At 46.6% G+C, this 23808-nt stretch overlaps 1 protein-coding gene across 2 annotated transcripts in view; it reads right to left on the reverse strand.

The window, feature by feature from the left end:
• IMMT (inner membrane mitochondrial protein) overlaps window positions 1-23808 on the reverse strand; it is a 442904-nt gene that overhangs the window by 214186 nt on the left and 204910 nt on the right. The window contains exons 6-7 of one of the 2 annotated variants that reach the window (XM_078678663.1): window positions 20791-20907; window positions 9884-10020 (exon numbers count right to left, since the gene is read on the reverse strand). In XM_078678663.1, the coding sequence (XP_078534789.1) occupies window positions 9884-10020; window positions 20791-20907 (254 nt within the window). The remainder of the gene's footprint in view (window positions 1-9883; window positions 10021-20790; window positions 20908-23808) is intronic. The other variant, XM_078678664.1, reaches the window with a different exon arrangement.

Below are 23808 nucleotides of genomic sequence, written 5' to 3' on the forward strand. Positions count from 1 at the left end.
CATGTCTAGAGATTTTACCCAGCTTCTTCTTAGTCTCAATTTTGTTTCTCAGGTTCACACCCCCACTCACTCCCGAGGCCACATTCTGGACCAAATTTGGACCCTCAATATCACCAGTCACCATCCCTACTGTTGCACCCTGCGTGTGGTCCGACCATTTCCTGATTTCTTTTTTTCTGGACCTCAGCCTTGCAAAAAAACCTTCCTTCCCCAAAAATACCTGGGCCAGGAACTGGAGCAGAGTAGATATCCCTTCCCTCTGCGCCTCCTTGTCAGCCACCTGTCCTGACTTAGCAGGTCTCAATTTACCATCTCAAACAGCCACCCAAGGACAGCTGGCTCTCGAGGGCCTGTGACCAAGTGGCCTCCATGAAGCGTGTCACAATCAGACGGGCCCATCATGCTAACAAGTGGTTTCCCCTGGCCTCAAAGCAAAAAAACTTGAAGTGCGCCAAGCAGAGCGAGCCTGGAGGCTTGCCTACTGTCCCACTCTCAAACTTCACTATACTTCCACCCTTAATGAATATAAAAGATATCCTCCTCGCCAAGACCGGATAATTCTCGGGGAGGATTCTCGCAGCTGAGAGCCAGCCAAGAGAAATCTTCGCGACAGTTCACGAGCTGGCTTCCTCTGACAGGACATCTTCCAAAATCCCCCCCTCCCAGCTTCTCTGCGACTCTCTCAATGATTTTTTCATTGAGAAAGTCGCATTTATCAAGGCCAATATACCCCCCCCCGCCCCCCCTTCCCCTACCTTTTGTGACTCCCAGCCGTCACCTAACTAGTCCGGCCTGACCTACATACCACCGTTGACCAAAAAAACCCTTCTCCCCCTGTTAGCCCGCGTCAAGTCAGGATCCCCCGCCGACCCTTGCCCGGCTCACGTTTTACGTAAGATCTTTTCAGATAGCTATCTGCCCCCCCTCACCCTTCTTAACGACTCCCTTAGACTGGGCACCGTCCCCGCCCCCTATAAAGCGGCCACCATTATTCCCATCCTAAAAAAGCCTGGCGCCGATCCCGCTTCCCCTTCAAACTATCGCCCTATCACCCTCCTTCCCTTCTTGGGCAAGGTCCTTGAGTCCTACGTCACCAAGGTGCTCAGCTCCTTCGTGGAAGACAGCGGCTACCTCGCACCGTGCCAGGCGGGTTTCCGCCCTCGGCACTCCACCGAGAAGGTGGTCGTCTCTGTCATAGACGAACTCAGGGAGGGGCTGGACTCCAAAACCCTTCAGGCCCTCATTCTTTTAGACCTGTCCGCCGCCTTTGACACGGTTGATCACTCTATTCTTCTCTCCCATGTCAAGGCGGCGGGCATTGGGGGCCCGGTGTTGGCCTGGCTCAGCTCCTTCTTGAGTGATCGCAGCCAGGCCGTCCACCTTGCCGATTTTTATGCTTCTCCGTGCAAGGTGCTGTGCGGTGTTCCTCAAGGATCGTCCCTTTCCCCCTTATTGTTTAATCTGTACATCTTCCCCCTTATTTCTGCACAACAGGAGATGGAGGTCACGGTATACAACTATGTCGATGACCTCCAGCTCATTTTCAATCTCTCCCACTCCTCAGCTACTGTTCACAATTTTCAATCTGCCATGCTGTTCACCCGGGACTGGATGAACTACAACCATCTGAAATTAAACCCAGATAAGACAGAGCTAGTCATTACCGGTGGCAGTCGCAGTCCCTGGTCCCCCACTTTCTGGCCTCCCTCCCTGGGTCTCCCCCCCCGTCACCGTCGTCCTCTGTCAAAACACTTGGGAACACATTAGACCAACACCTCACACTCCACTCCCAGATTAGTTCTGTATTTTCCTCCTGTTTTTTTTACCCCCTGCACCATTCGGAAAATCTCCCGATTTTTTCCTTTTCCTGCTCTAAAATTGATTCTAATGGCCATGGTTTTATCGCGACTAGACTACGGGAACATTGTGTACAACGGCATTCCCGCCTATGCCCTTCGACGCCTCCAGCTAGTGCAAAATCAGGCTACCCGCCTGATTCATGGGCTACCCAAATCCTACCACATTACTCCCATACTCAAATCACTACACTGGTTACCCACTAAAGAACGGTCTCTCTTTAAGCTGGGCTGTACGACTTTTCAGGCTTGGGCGGGGACCGCCCCCGCTTTCATTTTTTCTGCTATTAAGGCCTACCATCCCAGCAGAGAGTTACGCTCCTCTACCAAGCTTCTTCTCTCTGTACCCCGCTTCAAGAAAAGCAGGTCGGGAGGCTTGACATTTTCTGTCCTCGCCCCTACTTTTTGGAACGCACTCCCCCCTGCTATTAGATCTGCTTCTTCTTACATGGAGTTTCGAAGGGCCCTTAAAACGTTCCTTTTTCTACAAGCCTTCCCATCCTAGTCCTTTGCGCTCCCGTCCTTGGTTTTTCAGCATCCCTCCAGCGCCAAGAAACCGCTTGGTAGACGTGCGCTTTACAAATTCTTTTAAATTCAAATTCAACAAACCTTTGAGGAATTCTTTGATTATCCATAAGGACAACAACAGTGGAGAGGAAAGTGTCCTTCTGTAACGAGAAGTGGCTGCTAGATGGACTTTTATAGATCTGTGTGCCAAACCGGATTGCGCCAATGGTAGGAAGAATGACAAGAGTTGTTCTGGAGATGAGGAAAACAGATGCATTTCTGCTTGACAACACCAGGTGCAGAAAGGCTTCCGCTTGAAGCGATAAGTTTTGTTAGTACTATCCACCCTTGCTCTGGCCAAGATAGCTCGACAGTCATCAGGAATCTCTAAATACTGAAACTCATTGAAGTCAGGAGCCATGTCGATAAGTGAAGGTGTCGGGGATCCGGAAGGAGGATCTCTCTCTGGTACATCGTGTGTAGGTTGAAGATTACTGGTAGACGAATGTGCGGGACCTGGTAGAGGAGAAGCACTTCCGTGTACCAGTGTTGCCGAGGCCATGCTAGAGCAATGAGAATCAACTTGCAGGGCTCATTCTTCATCTTCCTGATGACTCTTGGGAGTAGAGTGAAGGGATAGGTGTAGGCAAAGATGCCGGACCATGCAATCAAAAACACATTCCCCCAATGACCCCAGTTGGGGATGCCAGCTTGCATAGTACCAGCATTTGCAGTTCTGGAGAGTTGCAAATAGATCAAACTCTGGGGTGCCCCAGCGGCTGTAGATGTCGTGAAGAGTCTGCTGGTGTAGTTTCCACTAGTGGCACAGTGTTGTGAGTCGGCTGAGTGAATCCGCAATTGTGTTTTGTATTCCTGGAACATGCTCCGCTCGGATGTAGATTTTGTGAGTTATGGCCCATTCCCATAGCTTCTGCGCCGTTCTTGATAGTAGATGAGATCGTGTGCCGCCCTGTTTGTTTATGTAATGCATCTTTGTGGTATTGTCCGTTCAGACTAGCACCAATGAACCCTGTATTCTGGGAAGAAAAGCTTGAAGGGCTATATGGACTGCTTTCAATTCCAGGACATTTATGTGCGATTGACTTGAAGTGCGATGCCACTTGCTGTTCACTTGCAGTTCTTGGAGGTAAGATCCACAGCCCTCCAGGGATGCATCCGTGGGGATTGCGAAGGGTGTCTGCGTGTGCTTGAGAGATGGCCCTACCGACGATGATTTTTGTCTAACCATCACTCCAAGGCCTTTAGCATTTGTGGGGTTACCTGGACCATGTTGTCGAATGAGCCTTTGGACTGTGCCCACTGCTTGTCCAGCTCCTCTTGAATAGGTTGCATTTTCAGGCAACGAAATGGGATCAGAAATATGCATGAAGACATCATTCTCAAGAGTTACTTGTACAGTCGGACGGAAAGAAACTTTTTTCTGTTTAGGGATGCCGCCATACTGAGAAGTTGTCACTGTCGCTCCTCTGCAGGATATGCTTTTAAGCACCCCTTGTCTAGCTTTGCTCCTAGAAATACAATCTCGTGCGATGGCGTCTGTTGGGACTTTTCCAGTTTGAGGGTGAGACCTAGTTGACGGAAAAGATCTGTGCAGGTTTGTGTTGATGCTGGTAGAGCTGCTGACTCGGAGGATGCCAGGCGTCCAAATAAGGGAAGACCTGATGCTGGTTTTGACTGAGGAATGCTGCGACTGGCGCAAGGCATTTTGTGAAAATCCTGGGTGCCGACTTGGTGCCAAACGGAGCACCTTGAACTGAAAATGGCGTCCTGCTACCAAAAAACTCAGATATTTTCTGTGCTTTGGATGAATGTGGTGAGGGATTTGTGGTGAGAAATTGTTTAAATATGCTTTGTTATGTCCCCTACAGATGTACATTAATATTTGAGATGTTACTTCAAGATTAAGCCCCTTCGTTTAAATTCCTTTGGTGGATTGATTTCACAATATTGAAAAAAGAATACGTCTATCAAGAAGTGTGTTTATCAAGAATTTTATCAATTGCGCCCTGACGAAGGAACTGTGGACACGGGTCCTTTTTCGAAACGCGCGTCGGAGCCCCTTTTTTCCTTTGTTGCTTTGTTATGTGTATGATTTTATGTATTTTTTTTGTAATGTTTTTTCCATGGTATGGTGGTCGAGTTGTGGTTGGTAGTTTTTGGATGAATGTTTGGATGTTTGGTATGATTATATGTATGAATGACATTCTTTCTTTTTTTGTGGGGCTGTTGTAGATAGTATTGTGTATTATTGAATGTATTGTATATAGTGGTGATGTCCTTTTGTTATGAATTTCTTGGCTATGCAATTAATAAATAAGAATATGTTTTTCTAAATAATCTCTGTGTTGGGACAATGTTGATATAGATATTGTAAGATGGATATATTACCAAAATAGTGATTTGATACCTAGGAGAGGTTCGTTCTTGTTCCGGATTTGGAGGCAGAGCCTGTGAGATATAGTCTACGGCCTCCATCCTTGCCTGGTCGGATGCCTATCCTCTGTTAAGTCTAACATAGGATGTCTGAGGTGGCTGTTTTCGCTGGAAGTGGGAACGGTAAGGCAGGTGACTGGAGTACAAAGGGTATCGATATTGCTGATAGTCTCCCCTATATGACTGTTGTCCTTTCCCACAGGAACCACGAAAAGGAGGTTTCCAAAATTGGAGTGATCCCAAAGACTTGGCGGTATCCGTGTCTTTTATTGACTTGAGGGATACTTCCACCTGACTTCCAAAAAGATCTTCTGTGTCGTATGGGAGGTCTAAGATTTTGAACCCCATAGCGGAATGAGGAAGCTTTAAGCCTTCTGAGAGCCGTAGCTCCTGCCAGCTGCCTGAAACCAGTGATGGCAGCGTGCATGTGATCTCTTTTTCGCTTCTTCTTTAGCATCCTCTGGGAGTTGATCCATGTAGGAAGCAATGTCAGACTACATCCGGCGATCGTAGCGCCCTAAAATCGTCAGAGTTTCAGGCTCTCACTGACGATGCGAACATTGATGAAAACTTTTCACCAATTGAATCTAGGAGCCTGCCATCTTTATCAGGAGGAGCCGAAAGGGGTGCTACCAGGTTCTTTGAGCAGCGCTGAGCTGCCTGCATAATCACAGAGTCTGGTTTCGGATGTCGCTTAAGGCATGCTGGTGCATTGTCTTTAGCTTCATATTGTTTGTCGAGGCGTGGAAGCACAGCCGGTATGGATACTCGAGTCTTCATAATCCAGATCCCCTCTTGCCAGATGTAATCTGTATTTGCGATATGGTTCTTTAAAATCGTAAAGGAAACAGTCGGATTGCCTGGAAGGAAGAGGTAAGGCAAATCGTTTTGATGCTCGCTCTAAAAGATAATGAAATCTTCCTATAGCCTCTGGTGGAGTCTACCAGAGCAGGTCTAGCGGAGGCAGGCAGAGAGATAGAATAATTATCCCATTCTGCGTCCCTGTCACAAAGATCTCTTTCTTCACGTTCTTCATCCGAAGAAACGGTTTCCTGGAGAGGCACAGTCTGCGGAGTGTTTGGGAGTGACAGTCTGGTAGGAGGGGATCTTTACACCGGTGACCCCACTATAGGTGAGAGACAGGAACTGGAACTGCAGGTGGGAAACGGTAATCTCCCAGCATTGACTGAAGATCCGAAATTAAAGCAGAGGGCACTGTCACTATCTCTTGATGAAAGTCCTGCAGGCCTGGCTCAGGCTGCGAGTGGTAAACTTGACCATATCCGTCTTGTTCTTGCCCCTCATCATCAACTGGCTGATACTTGACATGCAGTTCTGATGGACTATATGCAGATCCAAAGGGGCCATCCTCTTCTGAATCTTCTTCTTCCAGAAGATGAGTGGGTAAAAGAGGTGTAATTTTACTTGGTTATGTATGCTCTGGGGTAATATCTGTCTCCCTTGGTGAGGCCATCGATCTTGGCAATGGTGATTTATTGGTCCTAATATAGGAGCCTTCGTCAACGAGATAGTCCCCGCAAACGGCTGCGTCAACGGTGACCGCGATGGGTTCAGCAATATGACGTCCTCCTGCGGCATTTTCTTCCTCGTCGTCAACGACGAGTCCGTCGGCCCTGGTACCGTCGACGGTAACGTTGACCTCGTGGACCACCTCTTCGTCGACGACAGAGTCTTCGTTGGTGGCAGTACTGTCTTCGTCAACTAGGACGACGATGATCTCATCAGCAGCAACTTCTCTGACAGAGAGGAGATTATCGTTGACGATGCCGGAGGGATAGTTTACGAAATCGGGGCCTGGATAGACGACAGATGTCGTCGACACGGATAAGGCCGAGAGAATGATGTCGACGTCCCCGAGGTTCATCCCATTGTTGTCGACGGCAAATCCCTCGAGTGGCAAAAAACTTGTAGATGGTTCTGAAGGAGGCTTTTTAAAAGTTAATTTATGGTCTGGAGGTGGAGTTTTTGGCTCAGATACAGATTTATAAGGCTGAGCTTTTTTGAGAGACCCTTTACTGTGCCCTGAGGAGGGAGACATCCGGAGAGTGTTTTTTGGCACATTTGAGTGGGGTTCCTTGATACCATGCAGAGAATCCCTTTTTCTTTTGAGGGAAATCTTTGATGATGTAGAATGCTCACCCTCCAAGTCTGACACGGGATCAGACCTGGTTTTCATTTTTTGGAGCCAAGTAGGAAGGCTTCCCTATGGTCTCAGAGAGACTTATTCGAGAAGGTGCAACATATCTTGCAGTCAGACGCCTTATGAGAAGGGTATAAGCAATGAATGCACTCTTTGTGAGAGTCTTCCACATACAGTCTCTTTTTCAGACAAGTGGCACACTCCCTGAAGAGAGCCTTCTTAGCCTTCCCTGACATGATTCAGTCAGATTTGTGGCAAACCACAGATATAAATAACAGAAATATATCTGTTGAGAGAATATAACAAATAAAGTCACTTTCCTGTGATTTGAAGTGCAGAAAATCTTCTTGAAAATTGGAGAAAACTAAGCAGAGCTCAAAGGAGACTCCCTAGCACAACGTGCATTTGAAAATCTGAGGTTCTGAGCTTCTCTCAGGGTGTTCTAGCAGGTGATTGATGCGGATTGGCTAAAGGAAAACTTTGGACTCTTTTTTAATAAGGACTATGATAGGTTAATAAACTGAGGCCTAGGTCTGTTCCAGTCAATTCCCATCAGTCTTCCTTTATCACTACTACTACTACTGTTTAATGTACCAGGGACTCCCATCATGACAACGGAGAATGATTCAAGCATGTGAATCTGTGATAGCTCCAATACTGGAGTAACCACATTTCTTTTGGCAGGAGGCCGCCATCGAGTAGCTTTTGTCAATAGCCGTCAGGGATGGGAACACCTGATCTCTTCTGGTACCTGGTCTCATTGCTGTTCACAATCAACAACTTGCTTAAAGGACTGTGGCATGATCCAACCTACCAAGTGTAGCTGGCAACATGTGACATCACTCCATGAGTGCCTAGGAGCTACGAACCCTCCCTCCCCCCCCCCCACTTCCCCCAGCGCCTTGAGACCCTTCCAGGCGAGTACCTGGGCTTAACAAACCCCTGATTGATTGAGTGGCAAGGTTGTGCTTGGACGGTTCTCCCTGACTGTACCTGGGTGACACTGCTGTGTGGGAAAGCGGCGCTAGGCAACTCCTACCTTGGAGATGTTTGGCACGGCAGTGGTATTCACGTGTTCCCGGTCCTGCAGGACCAGTACCAGCTCACCCACATTCAAATTCATAAATACATGTAGCTGTGTCATGCCCTGTGGCCAACATTCCCACGAGCACCCGGATTCTGGAGTTCAGCCCCCTGTTGATGGGGAGACAGGGCAGAGGAGCTGTTTCCCAAATCTATTGTTCCTTGTTTATTAATGTCCCCGTCTGCTTTCTGAGCCTGTGCAGGAGGTAGGAGTCCTTGTTGGGTCAACTTAAAAATGAGGAATGGTGCGCGGCCCGCATGGCTCCTAAGGAGCTGGCCTTATTGGCACGCCTCCAGAATGTCCAACTCAAAGGCCTACATTACTCTTCAACGCCTCCACCGGATTGCAGAGGGTTTCTTCAGAGGGTGTGGTCCTGGCTGGGGTTGGTCCCCTTTTAGGAGGGGGTTGGAAGGGAACTCTCCGCTGCTTTAGAATGGAGCCTCAACCTTACCCAGAGATCTGCCAAATTGGGACTATTGGAGGATGCAGATGGGCAGAGAATGGAGCATATATTTATTGGAGTGGCTACTCTGGTATTCAAGCGGTCGTGGCCCGTAACTGGAAGTCCCCTACAACCTCACAAGTATTGCAATGTAGGAAGGGGATGGGTTGGAGTGCCCAACAGAAACATCCCTTCTACGAAGCTCGGGGCTGCCCTTGCAAATTGGACCAAGTCTAGAGCAAGTGGTCGGCTTTCTACTGCTTGGATGTGGGAATTAACGGGTTGTTACCATTACTGTTAAGATTATGCGCCATCTTTATTGTGTCAGATGGTCATATTCATGGTATTGTATCGCTGAAAAAACCAAGACAATTGGTTATAAGGAAAAAAAGAGAAACAATGTCTCTTCCACAGATTTTATTGGATTTTATTTTAACCACCGCAATCCAATGATATTCATACATTTGTAAGCTACACAAGTCTAATAACGTTCTTTGAGTAGGTAAGACTTTAACTGCTACAATACAGCAGCCAAACGAGGGAAACTAGATTCTTATTCTATTTGGATACATTTATATTGGAGAGAGGGAACACATCTGTACGGTTTTATTTGTGGTTTATTGTAAGACATGATATCTGCCGGTATTGGATCTAACCCACATTTCCCACCAGTTTTAAATCGGTAACAGTTAATTATATTTATATATGTTTTTTAAATGTGCAATTCAAAGGAGAACAAACATATGGAGATGCTATGAAAAGTGGTTGGAACAGAGATTGAGAAAACCATGCAGCCCAATGACTACACCAGATAAATATTGTGGATGAACAATGAGAGGTCCTTAAAGTGATGCCTATGAGCTCTGGTTCTTACAGCTAGTTTAGCATCTACAGAAATGCATCATTAAAGTGTGGTAGTATAAATAGATACCCTTGCATGTTCATTTGTTTTACTTCACTGTCATAATAACATGTTGTTTGATGGACATTTTTTTTGTTAACAAAAAGACAGGCATGTATGTAGACTATTTTACAGCTACAAAAGAAATACTGGCCTTTCTGCAAAAGTATCCATTAGGCATTAGTTTTCTTTATGTGCCTTTTAAGATAACCACTTGCAACTCAGAATTCACTATCCGACTCATTTTCATGATGCAAGTCTTTGAGAGTACAGCTTCGCACTGATAATTCAGCATGCTGGACAAAGGAGCCCGATGGCCAGCTTCTACATTGTTGTAGCCTAAATTTTGCTATAGTCTAGGACCGTCTACCTAGGACAGTGGAACACTACATACACCAAGTTGTCCAAATATTACCAAACATTTTCTCAAACAAAGAGCCAGACCGAGTTGCTTAGCCATTACTTGTTTATAGTTTACCTCAGAGTCGTCCATGGCCTCTTTCAATTTCCGGGCATGAGCATTGACCGCATGCACTGCAGTATCCTGGGCAGTAATTGCCTGAAGTGTAACATTAGCAGTATGGTTCAAAGCTTCTTCCAAAACTGCAGCAATAGCTATGGAAAAATATACAGAATTAGGTTTACACTCAACTTCAGAATACAAATATACCCCCCCAAATATCGCTTAGCTTTCCTTACTGCCCCACTCACAGGGTCTGAGTACAGGGGCATCATGAGCCCCTCATTTTAGAAAACCTAAAAGGATGTGGATAATACTGGGCAGTCTAAATAACAAAGCATTTAAACTGTTGTTTATGCTCCTTTAAAACTTTGATTGGAAAAGCCAATCTCCAAAGAGATGTTCTTAAATACCACTATAAGAGGTTATGTAATGGAGCTGTAGGACGGAAGAACAAATGGAAAAAACGAGGAAGGATGAGAAAGATAGATAGGCTTGACGGATGAAGACAAGGATGAATGAAGAGAAAAGATGGATTGAGAGGGGGATGGAGGATCAATGGAGGAAAAGATGGAAAGGAGGGAGAATGGTTGATGGATGAGTTGATGGATACAAGGATGGTTAGATTGAATGGCTAATGGAGAGGAGGATGAATAGATAGAAGGAACATTGGAAAGAATAATAGATGGACAAATGCAGCGATACTAAACTTCAAGATTCAGACACTACCTTTTTAGACAAATTCTTTGAAATTTTAAAACATGTCGGGTTAAACACATCCATAGTTTTGAATTCCCAAATATTTACTGTCAGGATACAAAATTTGTAACTAGGCAATTAAAATTGGAAGAAGAAATACAACTTGTGATCAGTCAAAATACTTAATGCCTTTTGACTTGCATTACTTAGTAATGTACTTAATGTTTAGTCATATGTACAAGTTCAAAGAAAATTCGGAACTTAATAAAAGATAAGTAAATTTGAGAGTTAAAAGTAGTATTTTGTGGGGGGCGTGGCTAGGCAAGCCGGCATGGCAGACATGGGTTGAGAGCGCTCCGTCCTTCCCAGGTAATTATCCTTCATTATCCTCTCTCTCTGAAGACTTCTTGTAATCCAGTGTCACCCCATTGCTGACGGACATCGGCGGCCCTCACCTGAGAGAATCTGGGCTTTGTGGGTGCCGCGGGAGGAGAGTGTGCGCAGGTTAAGCCTTGGGGCCTGCAGACAGAGTGCCCTCCGGTGACGCAGGGTGCGTTGCTTGAATTATTTGCAGACTTGAGGTGGCGCAGCCTCGGCAGCGGGGCCCACGCATAGTGGGGCCATGGCATTGTCTGAGCCGGGGTGTGCCCCTAGACGGACGGTCTCCAAAGAGGATTCCTGTGGGTGTGGGCCGCAATTCGGCAGTCGTGTCAGGCCACGGTGGTAGCGGCGAGAGCCTGACCGCCGCCATTTCTTTAGCAGTGGCCAGTGTCCGGACAGGGTGGTAAGGACGGAGGCGCACGCTTCTCTCTCCCACCCTCCTCGCTCCCCCCTTGGCTTGGTGGTGGGTCGGGCGCCCCAGCGCGGCTCTTCAGGAGTGAGGGTCGACCAGCGACAGGAGTGAAAGCTGTGGCCCGAGGACTTTAGGGCCCCTCTTCTTCTCCACCCCCCTGCACACACATCTGGGGGGTGTCGGCGGTTATATCGGACTGCAGGGGAGTACGGGCGGCGGCGCAGCGGTGTCCTGCACACACAGGGAGACCTATTGCATCGGTGGCTGACCTAGTATCGAGAAACCAGCAGTGGCACAGATCTTCCCCCACCACTCCTCATCATAGACTCTGTGAGGGTGTACTCGACGGTCGGTCGTACCGCATTGGGGGTCCCTGTTGGGCTCCGGGGGCACGCCTGCATCGGTGGTGGTGTCGGGCCGTGTGTGTGTTCTCTGGAGGGGAGAACGCTGAAAGCTGGGGTGCTGCACCCCTCCTGCGATGTTCACAGCAGTTGCTCTGGGCTCCCCCATAACCTTCTACCTCACCGGGTGTGGTGCCCGGCGGTCAGCAGAGCGGCATTTGGATCGATCCGAGGGCCATTTGATGGGACCTTTGTTGTGAGCTGTTGCCCAGAGAGGAGCGGACCTGCTCGCCAGTGTTGGAGTCACGAACATTGAGTGTCCATTGCTGCATGTAGATCCTTGTGGAAGCTCTGTCCTGTGGCCCTAGACTGTGCTGCTTTCACTGGGCTACAGATGTCCCGAGGGGATCCTTTGGTGGTTGGGGGGGGGGGGTCGGCTCGCGTTCGGCAGTCTCGTCGGGCTGGGAACAGTCGAGGTTTGCCATGACGCGGGACAGGGGTGTGAGTGAACCATCTAAACAGGACCCTATTGATAAATTCACGGGCCCGGGAGCAGCTGCCGGGTGCTCTGGGGAATCACAGGGAGCCATGCCGGATAATGCAGCGCTTATGGCCACCATCACGCAGTCCAGGGACATGCTGGATGCGAAGATAGGGGAGGTCGACTCTGATGTAATGCTGTTGCGGCAGGACCTACGGAATGCTGTATCCCGCATCACTGAGACTGAGACTCGTGTCTCCGGAGTAGAGGATGATCTCACCACACTGAAGAAAAAGGTGGCAGCCATGGAGACCACCCAGCGGGGCCTTGCGCTACGGGTGGAGGATGCGGAAGGGAGGGCAAGACTTAATAACTTCCGCTTTGTTGACTTTCCGGAGGGATGCAAACGGGGAAACATGGAACAGTTCCTCACACAAATGCTGGAGAGTTGGCTTCCACCAGAATCTACGTCTCGCTGCTTTGTGATCGAGCGCGCCAATGGAGCGCTTATGCAAAGCCTCCGCCAGGGAACCGTCCAAGGCCAGTCATCGCAAAGCTTTTGAACTACGCCGCGATGCTATCCTGAAGCAAGGACGGCTCAAAGAACCCAGACAATATGATAATGATCGTTTCCTCATTGTTCCTGACTATACAAAGCTAGTCCAGCAGCAACGACAGTCGTTCCTGGCAGCCAAGACCCACCTGCGAGATTAAGCTCCCTTACGCCCTGCTATACCCTGCTCACCTGCAGGTGGTGTACCGCTCTCGCACCCATTTTTTTGACTCGCCAGAAGAGGGGTTTAAATGGACTGATGAAACGGTAAGGGTGCGGGCCCATACACCGCCTGGAAGGGTGTCTGATTCCTCATCGTCAGGGGTAACTTGGCGGGGGTCCCCGCTGAAATTGAAGAACACCAGAAGGTCATGCTCTAGATGCCGATCCATGTCCCGCGATGCACCGTCCCGGTCTGGCTCGGCCCTGGGCCGACAGACTCCTGCACCCTGACTGGCACACCAATGAGGGGTAGTTGTGAAGCAGTTCCAGCTGTTCAGATCGGAGAGACTTAATGATGGGCAGGGTTCAATTAGTGGAACTGTGCTGACAGTGTGTGCTAGGGTTGAGTGGGTTGTGAGCTAAGGATCCATTGGTTGGGGCGGTTCGGGCCCTCCCATTGAAGGGCCTGGGTCGTACCCACCGCGACAGATGCTTCATTGTTCCTGAAGTATTGGGTGGGGTTTTTTTTGGGTGGGGGGTTGTTGGGTTGGTTGATTGCACTTCATCACACTGACAGTAGGCTTACATATTCCCGCCGGGCTCATATCCACATCTTGGCAATCGCAGACACAGCACCACATGGCAGAATTCCCCGTGGTGAGAGTAGGACCCTGGGTTTGCTTCACTACATCAGCTGGAACATGAGGGGTGCCTTAGATAAAATTAAACGTGGGGCCATACTTCAACAGGCCAAACGGGCTGGGGCGGACGTCCTCATGCTGCAGGAGACACACCTTTTGGGGAATAAGGCCCTTTGCTTCCAGCGGTATGGGTACCACCAGGTGTTTCACTCCGGCTTTGTGAGGGGATCACGAGGAGTGGCTGTATTGATCCATCGGAGTGTCCCTTATGTGCATATTAAGCATTGACCGACACCCAGGGGCGATACATATTCCTACAGGGAAAGGTTAGGGAGGAATCCCTAGTACTAGGCAGCGTATATGCCCCCCCCCCCCCCCCCCATTACAATGGAACTTAGTGGAGCATCTCATTACAGTCTGGGTGGACGTGCCGGACGGGGTATCTGCAGTAGGAGGGGACTGGAATGACGTGATGGACATGGCCGCAGATCGTTGGAGGGAGAGTGGGGCTCCGGTGGGGCGGCACCACGAAACTGCATTCCTTAGTGACGGGACTTGACTGGATAGATGGATCGAGACGATCGGGAGTTCACGTACCTATCGTCGTGCATGATTCTTACTCCAGACTCAATTACATATTTGTCCCTCAAATACAAGTGGACAGGGTAGAGGCATGAATGATGAACATAGGGAACGTATGGGTGAACACCATAGATGAATACCTGAGAGTGAATGTTGGCTCCGTTGCTGGGGCCGATACGGTGTGGGAGGCAATGAAGCCTGTCTTGAGGGGAAGAGACATATCTTGGTGCGCGGCGGCTCGCAGAGCACATGGTGAGGTGCTAATTCAGGCAGAGGCGGACATTGAAGATCTTGAGCTTCGGGGTCGTGCAGGAGGGGGCGAGCAGTCTAGGCGGCAATTGCTGCTTGCCCAACAAAATTAAGCCGCGCTCCTACTGGATGAGGCCCGGCAGGCCTGGCTGGCGACGCACAGTAGAGTATATCAATGGGGTGACAAATCCAGTAGGATGCTCCACAGGCTCTGCCAAGGGATATATCATCAGCAGACCCTTCCGGGCATCTTGGGCGCGACAGGCGAGCCACTCACGGAGCCAATGGTCCTGGCGGAGAGTTTGCTACATATTATGCAGACTTATACACCCCTAAAGAATGTCTGTCAGCTGACATGATTGATCGGTTTCTGGCCTACCTCCCGCCCAAGGCCCTATCGGATGCAGTGAGAGAGGAGTTGGAGCTCCCGCTGACAGACGAGGAGCTGGGTGTCGCATTAGAGGAACTCAACTCCGTGAAGGCTCCAAGGCCCAATGGGTTTCCTAGCAAATTTTATAAACAATACTTTTTGCAGCTAGGTTCTCACTACCGCGCAGTGGTAGAGGAGGCGCAGGATCGCGGCTTCCTTCCCCCAGACTGGAGGCATGCGGAGGTGGTGATTTTTCACAAACCTGGTCGGTTGAATTTTGGACCACGGTTCCGATCGTATTTGACCCTTCTATATACCGACCTCACTGCCTCAATGCGGGTGGCGGGTGCATCCTCCTCCATGTTCTCCATAGGTCGGGGAACGAGACAGGGCTGCACCGTGTCTCCGTATCTGTTCGCACTCGCAATGGAGCCGCTGGCCGTTTGGGTTCGTGTAGACGTGCAGGTTCACGGCTTTTGAATGGGCTCAGGGGTTGTCGGATAGGATTGCCTTGTACGCGGACAATGTCCTCTTCTTCCTCACAGATGTGGATAGAACGGGACCACAGCTCCTGCATATTCTGCAGATCTTTGGGGAAACCTCTGGATTATATATGAATCCCCGCAAATCTACGCTGTGGAGGCTTGGAGGTCGGACTGTTCTGGGCGACTGGGCCTTGTCGATCCAGCAGGCGACAAGAGGACTGAAATATCTGGGTGTTTTTATAACACATATCCCACAGTCGCCTGGGAGCGTTATCTAGTTCCGGTCTGGGAGCGAGTACGAGATGATATTAAGACTTGATCCCATATGCCACTGATCATCTATGGCACATCAGCCATATTCAAGATGGTTGCACTCCCCAGTCTTCTCTATCAGTTGCAGACTCACCCATATCCAATCCCCCCCCGTAGGTTCTGGCAAGAAAAAGGGGCCCTTGGGCAGTTCTTGTGAGAGGGGGCAAGGTACGTGTGGCCCTGCGGACGTGTTTTTTATCAACTTACTGTGGGGGACTAGCGTTGTCCGATATCCTGTCATATATCAAGCATCTCACCTACTCGTATTGAACGAATGGTGGTATGGCAACCGGGAGGACCCGGCATAAGCGGTGGAATGGCGGCGTATAGGAGATCGCTCGCTACATACGGCACTTACTCAGCACCGCTGCGGGCCCACTGCCTCCGGCAACCAAGGTGGTATTCCAGGTTTGGAGGCAGGCACTGCGTGGAATGGGGTGGTGGAACAAGCTGACACAGGAGAGCCCCCCTTTGGGATAATGGGCGCTTGCCGTAGTTAGCTGCTTTGCAAGGTTTCAGAGGGTGGGCTAGTACAGGGATCTTGGTCCTGGGGGATGTTATAAAGGGTCTAGCACTGAAATCATTCCAAGACCTTCAAGCAGAATTCCATATGCCACGGTCCCAATTCTTCAAGTACCTCCAGTTCCGGCACGCATTGTTGCCCAGTCTGGTGGGATTGGAGTCAGTAGCTGAGTTCAGCCCCCTGGTGGTGAAAGTTTTTATGGGTGAACTCCAGGACCGTAAAATATCCAGGTTATATCAAACCCTAGTTACCCACTGCTCTTCCACGCTACAGAATTCCGTGAGGATTGGGAGGGCGATCTGGGACCTTTGGAAGAGGAGGACTGGATGGAGGTCGAAGCAGCCCCACCCGGGGAGGCCATAGCGGTGCGTCTGGTCCAGTTAAATATCTGCACAGGGTCTATTACACACGAATGTGGTTGTGGAGGGCGGGCTTGGTTGCCTCCCCTGTGTGCCTCAGATGTAACAGGGAGGATGGTACGCTGATGCACAGTCTGGCAGTGTCTCGCCCTAGATCGGTTTTGGAGGGGGGTCTACACTTGCTTATCGGAGGTTTTGGGCTGGGATCTTCCCCGCTCACCGAAACTAGCTCTATTGCACATCCTGGAAGGGAAAGGTGGCAACATCTATTAATGCCATTTATTACTGTTGGGTCTCACATTGGCAAAGGGGGACATAGCGAGGGCGTGGAAGGCTCAGAGGCCCCCTGCAGTGGCCACATGGAAGAATGGCCTGGACTTTTGTATGGGCCTCGAGAAACCTATTTTCATTGCCAGGGGGTGCCCTCTAAAACATTTCAAAATATGGAAACGGTGGGCAGACTATTTGGATTGCTCCGAGACCCGGGTTCTGTAGGTCGGGACCCGCGATTATAAACTTTGGGCTTGCTAGGGGGGATCCCAGTAGAGGGGTGGGAGTTGAGACCCTGCTGGGTAGTTTGACTGTAAATATCCGAAAAGATCTTTTAGAGTGGATGAGTGGTGCAATTGGGGGAGGGGCAATCAAGGGCAGTTAGATTGATATTGTATTTCCTTTAAGGTTTTATTGGGTATAGTTTTGAAAAATATCAAAGTCAATTTTATATGCTCACATTGTGCAGACGCCTCTAGGTTACAGGGCTCTGCTGTACATGTGCCGCTTGACCAATAAAATGTGTTTAAAAAAAAAAAAATAGTATTTTGTATATATTTGTTTTTTTCTATAGCATTGACCCGATCTAAAGGGATATTAGAAAGCTTTACAAAAGGATGTGTGAGCATAAGAAAGAAGCTACTTACCTAGAAGAATAATTCTCCAGCGTCGGTATAGTTAATGGATTCCAGAGAATCCTTAGTGTTTTAAAATAGTAACAAAAATAGGTAAAGGTGAAACACTTCACTGCTAACCTTTTTTGCCTCGGAATGCCAAGTCTTTTTTTACATTTGGTGCAGGTCTTGCTTGAGCCTTCATCTCCTTTCTGCCACTAAAGTTTTCCTGGCCATGCTGTCCGTTTATTCCCTCACATGTTAGTGACTTTAAGGTACTCAGGGTCGTCAATTCCCTTATAGGGAACGGAGCATATCAGCAAAATTGGCAGAGGTGAGGGTTTGAGAAAAATTAGGGAAAGTGCTGTGAAAGGAAGAAGTCTACTTTTTTTTTTTTATAACCATAGCATAAGAAAAGGTTATTTGCTGTGCTCAGATAGTCCTCTTCTCAGCTTTCGGAAATAGAGTTGTTAAAAAGAGAAAAAAAAAAAAAGGTTTTTGTTGTCAGTTATTTCAATTTAAGCTGCAGTGAATAACTCCAATGAATGTGTTTTTATCCTGTCTGCATTTGTGAGGGAAAGAGTTGAAAAATCCATGAGTGAATCTAGAAATCTATACATATTTCTGAGAACTACACACAATGATAAATTCATCAAGGGGTCCTTTGTCTAAATCGTAAAAAGTGCCCCAAAGAAATGAATTATTGAAATAAAAAACTAACAAAATTAAGTAGGAAAAATAGAAATTGGTGACAATATATTCATCTGCAATTTGTATTTGTACTGAAGACCAATCTACAAAAGTCATATACCGTTACATCGGTCAGACTCATTTGGTCGCAAGGACCTACACTGCTGGATATCCAAAAACACGAGATACCTGGCACCACAAACAAAGCAAAAGCTTATAATGACTTTTCCCTAGCCTGCTGACCATGCTTCAATTCATATGGTAAAAATCGAATTCATTAAAAATGGGTTTAAACAAAAGCTATGCATTTTTTAAATGTGCCTAAGAATATGAGCTTAAGAATAGTGGTTATTTGTGCAACATTGAATAATATCACGTGATCCAGAAAGTGTTGTACAAAATATGTTCTTCCTTGCAGACTGATTGACATAGGGAAGCCAAAATTCGAGATCCATTGAGTGGATAAAAACAAATGTTATACTATTCATTGTTTTCACACTTCTGATAAAAACAGGCCCCTCTGAGGAATTACTCATGAAAAGAAAAGCCACAAAACGCAATAAGGAGTTCTCAAGATGCTTTCTTGATTTCAATCTTTCTGGGGATTTGTATTTCTGTGGTATTTGGGCCCAGCGCTGGCTGTCACCCAGAGAAACATACCAACCCTCAGAAAACGAGAGACCCTAGCTCTGCTGTAGCTTGTATGACTAGCACTACAGTATCTCATATGTGTGGGTGGGCTATTCATCTGTGACAGGAAAGGCCCTAAAACAATGTGGAAACATCAAGGTTTTCCCACTAAATTTAATTCACATAGTTAGCTGCGATATTTGAACCCTGCGTTGGCAGACACCCAAGAAAATCTGCCAACGCACTACAGTATCTCATATGTGTGGGTGGGCTATTCATCTGTGACAGGAAAGGCCCTAAAACAATGTGGAAACATCAAGGTTTTCCCACTGAATTTAATTCACATAGTTAGCTGCGATATTTGGACCCTGCGTTGGCAGACACCCAAGAAAATCTGCCAACACAACACACTTCTGAAAACTCAACACCTCTGAAAATCCAAGGTAAAGTGGTTTGTGTGGATGCCACTACTTCTTGGCCAGAATGTATTGTACATTTTAAGCTAAGCTTAAAACTCAAAATTGCCTCTCAGTATCCATGGTATATGGTTCCAGAATTTGGACAAGGGGGGTGAAGGGGTTGTACGTACCTATATACCCCATCACCACAGGACATTTCTGAAAACTAGAGAATCAGGAATTTAAGGTAGTACGGTGTACATGGATGCAGTTCTTGCTTATCCTGAAATTCCCGATAAAGGTTACACTATACCTAAAGTAAAATCCAATTTTTCAGCAGTGTTCCAGAACACCATTATGTGGTGTTGTATGACTCTGTACCACACTGGAAAAAGAGCAGAGCTGCACATAAATATCCTACCTGCGCACTGTAAGCTTATTGTTTTCTACCTTTTCTGTGCCCTCAGGTCAAGGACAGACAGAATTTATGGGAGCATGAACATTTTGAATTTCTCTTTCTTCAAGAAGAGGTTGAGAAGGTGCAGATGGAGGATAGGACGAAGCCCATCGTCCTTCTTTGGCACCAGAAAGTAGCAGGAATAACAACCCCAACCTACCTATGATGCAGGCACTTTCTCTATGGCTTCTTTGTCCAAGAGAGCCTGCACTTTTTGACGGATCAAGGAGAGATGGTCTTCCGTCAGCTGATCATAAGTGGCTGGCATGGGTTGGTGGTCATCACATAGGCGAGGGAGTAGCCCCTTTGGACAATCTGGAGAAACCAGCGGTCTGATGTCATTGATCGCCAGTGGGACAGTTGATGGCGTATCCTGCCTCCCACTGAATGCCCATGATGGTCAGAGGCCAACCTAAAGAGGTTTAGATGTAGCTTATGCTGGGATGGCTGTGGTGGAGACACTGACTCGCCTGCTGGCCACCTGTCCTATCCGGTCTGTGGGACCTGAGCTCCCACCCAGAAAAGGGCAGGGAAGGCTGTTGGCTGTGGTGGCTGCGAGGGTATGGGTGCAGTTGGAGACCTGAGGGAAGAAGCCTCTGTGGGAAGTGTTTTAGAGGGTGCTGTTGCCTGACTGGCTGAAGTTTGGTTCCTTTTCAATGATGTGGATAAGTTACTGAACTGAATTTTGTATAGCCTTTATAGGCTGTGTGGATTAACCTAACGGCTTTACTATTGTACTGTGGTACTCCCATTTCGACGACGGGGAACGATTCAAGCATGTCAATCTATGAAACATCCAATAACTGGCGAATATATCAATGTTTCCATTGCACTCCACAGACACTTCGTCATCTTAGGAAGCCTAATACAACATTTGGGCCAATCAAATGCTGAACTGCCATAGGCATGTACATCAACAAAGAGGCAGACCCAAAGCTGCTCTCTGTATCCTCTTTTTGTCAGTTTATGTGATTATGTCAGCTTTAGCTTAAAATTAAAGCTTCCTCTTGCTAGACCAAAGAATTTAAGTAAAATATTTCAAGCACAGAGAAATCGAAATGCAGCCCCAAATAGGTCTTCACAGATCGCAGAGCAGAAATCAGACCAAGGATTCACATGAAATTAACTGTGGAAGTGCATGACTAATACCATGTAGGAAGGATTACATGAATGGCATCTTAACTTCAGGTTGCTTCTAGAATTGCTTTGCTTCCAGCCATCCTCAATTTAAATATTCTTAACAGGTTGGAAACTGAGGAAAATAGATTACAAAGTAACAACTCTTCAAAACGACACCACCATGAATCAGATCATACATCCTATCTTTTCTTGTTCAATCTTGTCTTGTTCAGCAAGCCTGGCTGAAACTTCCTCTGCTGGTCGCTCCTTCAAGGGATGAGATCCTTCATGTGCACATTCGTCACAAGCTTTACCTTAGATAAGAAAGAGAAAAGCTTACTGAACCAGGAGCATGTATCCATAGATCAAACGGATCACATCAGTTACGCCATTATGCACATTGTTTTGGATAAAAGTCCAAGGCAAATCGAAGGAAAAGCAGTCTGTTGCAGCAATTTGAAGCAGAAGCTTGAATATTATTAAATCATTAGCTTGACTATTCATGAAAGCCATAAAACGGTAAAAGAAGTTAAAAAAAACAAAATGCCACAATGTTTTCTATTAAGGCAGAGGGAGCAACAATACTTGCATATTTAGTCACCAAAAATCATAGTATCTTGGGATTATACAGGCTCAAACTACAACAGTGCACCAAAATGCAATACTTTGTGAATAAAATCAAATTCCCCAAAACTTTGTGTTCACATCTCCTTGGAGGCTTCAGTTTTAGTTATTTCAAAACCAGAAATTCTTGTTGGTTCTCGTCACAACAGTAGCTCGTAATGTTATTTAGGAGTTAATTTGGAAACATAATGTAATACATTTCGAAGAGATTCACTTACTTTTTTAAATGACCCTTTTCAGACTAAATAAATACTGTACAGCTGCACATATTCAGAGTCCCTCTCCATCTTGAAGAGCTCCATTACCGGCATGCTTGTTTATAGTCCATGCACTTATCTACTCATCTTAACCCAGACCTCAAATATAGTCTAAAGTTTACTTCTGGTTATTCGATAAGTATCCATCTTTCTCTAAAATTGGTCCATAACCTTTTTGATGCCTCCATCCTGGATGTGGGTTTAAACGTCCATTACCACATAGTATTTACATAGAATACAGAAAGTAGCCCCAGAAATCGAAAAGGCAATTCAAAGTTTCATTGAAACTGTATCCAAAGCAGTTAACCCACCAAATGTCTTCATGTAGAAAGATTCTTTTTGAAATACCCCTTCTTCATAGGTGATTAGCAGTGTCCAAGATCTGAAACCTTATTTCGTCAACGTGTGGCCCTTCTCCTTGAAGTGTTGGGCAGTGGGTGACTCATTATTTGATCTTATGCATAATTTAGGTTTGTTCCATCTTCTTGTTGCTTTGAGGATAGTTCAACTACAGGATTTACTACACAGGCATTTTGCTGCATACATCACATAACTGCTGCACGTAAACAACCCTTCACTTTAGCTGATTAACGGGTGTGAGAAGGGATGCTTAATTGTGCCTTTGTTGAGAAAGTATTCATTGAAAGATAGACTTATATCAGCTACATGAAAGCAGAGATGTTGTTATTCCTTGAGCTAAGAAACATGTATGCTGCCTTAGCAACAACCTATAAAAGCAAACACAGGGAGGTAAAGGTGATTTATTTTTTAAGTACATCAGTTGGTTCCCTACTCTTGAATTAATTTAATCTCACTTCCAAACAGCAATCTCCCAGTGCTAGCCATTATGCTTTTACTCCAACTTCAACTCTGTGGCACTATCTTTCTTTGCAGTGATGATCTCAAAGATTTACTTAAGTTTAATTCTTGAAAGTGATCCCAGATAATTGTATTAAAGATCTTACTTGAGTCAGTCCCAACTCTTGCACAGAACACGTCAAGCTAATCATGGAAAGTCATTATTGCAGGAAGCCGACCCTCTGATGTTCCAAAGAGTATCTGCCAATTCTAATGAGCTATTCAGGCTGTGCAAGGGCTTTTTACCACTTTATTATTGGAGCCTTGAAGTTAGTAGAAATAAATCTCCTGATCAAAAAGCCTTCCTGGAAGTTTAAGCAATTTTTGTCCTATTTCAATACTGCTGTATTTCAGAAAAACTGTTGGAGACGCTTGCCATTAGACAGCTGTGAATAAGCCCATAAAGCTCTTTTAAGTGGAATAACATTGGGGCTGTATCACCTAAGTAGTAGTGCGTATGTGCAACACAACTTTCGCAGTCTGACTGACTGCGGTAGTGACCTAACACTAACCCAGTAAGATCTTACAGCCATCAAACAATCTACCATAACATCTTGAAGAAGTCAAACGCTGGTTTATGGGTACTGTCTTTAAGAGGTTTAAATTCTTATTAGCTCGAAGGGCACAAACAGTCGCTCTCCCACCTTTTTCCCCCTCAGCAGCCAGAGAACTGAGCCAAGGTGTCCCACAATGGTAGATTCTATCTCCTTTTTTTTCCAACCTGTAAATGCATCCTCTTGACAAACTAATCAACCACTCATGAGCCCGATTCCAGATGTAAGCAGATGACACAGAGCTCCTCGATAGTCTTGCACTGCTCATGTACAAGGAGTGATACCTAACGTCTGGTTTTATGTTTGTCGTCTTATTCTGCGAGGAAGTTTGTGAAAATATTCATTCTAGTCTAGCCTTGGCCACTCAGAAGTTGAAGGTTGCTAATAGTCTATACAGCAGAGAATCCTCAAAAGAATACCCACATTCATTGAAAAACAGACATGCCTCCATGTGATCAAATGTTCTGATGCAGTATGTGCTTGACTTAGCAAATTCAATGTCCCTAGTGCTCCCTGAGAAGATATTTCACCTGGTAAAGGACTTTGCTCTGTAGCTAAGCAACATGCTCTCAAGACAGACGTAAAGATTTCCAGTGCTTACATTCCTCCACTAGTTCCCAATTTGTAAAGTTTTGATAATCCTAAACAATTGCATCTAACAAAAAGACGCAAATTCTTGGGACTCCAAATTTGAGTAGTAGACTCAGAATCAATTTCTTGTAGTAGCTAATGATGATCTATGGACATGCTTTTTTCACAGCCACAGGTAAATTGTGAAACACCATCCCTCCTACTTGAGTCAAGTCTAACTGGGTTCATTTTAGAAATCTGTTTAACAACATCCCCTGCTAGGCTCTTTTCTCTGGCAGGTCACGTTTATTGTAACTCTCCACAACTATCTTTTCAGTTAACATTAAAGTCA

The sequence above is a fragment of the Lissotriton helveticus genome, chromosome 2_2 (assembly GCF_964261635.1).
Source record: "Lissotriton helveticus chromosome 2_2, aLisHel1.1, whole genome shotgun sequence".
NCBI lineage: Eukaryota > Metazoa > Chordata > Amphibia > Caudata > Salamandridae > Lissotriton > Lissotriton helveticus.